The following is a 1156-nucleotide window of genomic DNA, read 5'->3' as shown; positions in this document are numbered from 1 at the left end:
GATTGGGCCATATTAAATTTGTCCCGTATCAAAATTGGATACCCATATTTTAACACTTAATTTTGATACGTACCATTTGATATTATTTTAACACTCATTTAATACTTTATTTCACACCGTGTCATGGATAGTCAAAATATATAATTCCTCTTTTGAAAAGTGTTAAGTTATACAAATTTAATTATTTATTAATAATATTTATAATTATACAAAACTGTTATAGACTATAAAAAACCACTCTGATTTTCTTTTTCTAAATAAACCAATCTAATTAGCTAAGAAAGCAAAATAGAAAACAGAGGATAAAATGATCATTATTGATCATTTGCTCTAGGTAGAGAGAGTCATCATCTTCAATTCAATTTCCCCGTTCTTGAATTTCTTCTTCAATATATTTACATGATGGAACAGTTGGAGTCAGTACTGTCTCTGACATCGTAAACATAGGGCTGATTAATGGTCGGATATTGATATACCCAAACCGGCATCTCGGGAGTGGCCTGCATAGCTGCTACTACTTCTGCAGGCTTCTTCTCCGGCACCGGACCGACGGAAATCAAATCGGCATAGCCAACGTACTTACGAAGAAGTCTTGTAAGGACCACGGAATCTACACCTTCTCCGACGATCTCTAACTGATCCTTTTCATTCCCCTGAAGAGCTGCTGATTCAACCCCATAAAGCCCAACCACGGTTTTCAACGCTTTGGATCGGGACTTGTCGGTGTTCATGTTCACCTTAATCAACATCTTTTGCTTCATTTTTGCTTGCCGTTGCAGAAATAGAGGAAGATCGAGTTTATATGTCTATGTTAATGTCGAGACTCGAGAGAGAGAGAGAGAAGTTTTGATGATACAAATGGAGAAGTGGTCTCTGGATTTATAGAGCTATGGTGGAGGGACCTAGCTAGTTTGGTGTGAATTGTTTTTGAATTAATTTTAATCATTCAAAGGGTTGTTGTCTTGTTGATGTGAACCTTTTTTTTATTCTTATTAACTAATTCAATTATTCACATGGGCTTGTTTGACAAGTTGTATTAAAAGATTTTTTTTTATAGTATTTTAAAATCTTAAAAGATAAAATGATTTTAGTCCTAGATAATTTAAAAAAAAAAACTCAAATAAGAAAAATTTATATAAATTATAGATTTTGTTTC

At 33.3% G+C, this 1156-nt stretch overlaps 1 protein-coding gene across 1 annotated transcript; it reads right to left on the bottom strand.

Moving 5' to 3' along the window:
• Window positions 1-338: 338 nt before the first annotated feature.
• On the bottom strand, window positions 339-821 carry LOC124944125 (disease resistance protein Pik-1-like). Its single transcript, XM_047484598.1, has one exon. It carries the CDS (start codon window positions 759-761, stop codon window positions 396-398), a length of 366 nt encoding a protein of 121 aa, XP_047340554.1. The 5' UTR covers window positions 762-821; the 3' UTR covers window positions 339-395.
• Window positions 822-1156: the final 335 nt, after the last annotated feature.

The sequence above is a fragment of the Impatiens glandulifera genome, chromosome 6 (assembly GCF_907164915.1).
Source record: "Impatiens glandulifera chromosome 6, dImpGla2.1, whole genome shotgun sequence".
NCBI classification, from domain to species: Eukaryota; Viridiplantae; Streptophyta; class Magnoliopsida; order Ericales; family Balsaminaceae; genus Impatiens; species Impatiens glandulifera.
Note: the sequence above shows the minus strand (reverse complement) of the source record. Positions and strands in the feature narration are given on the sequence as shown.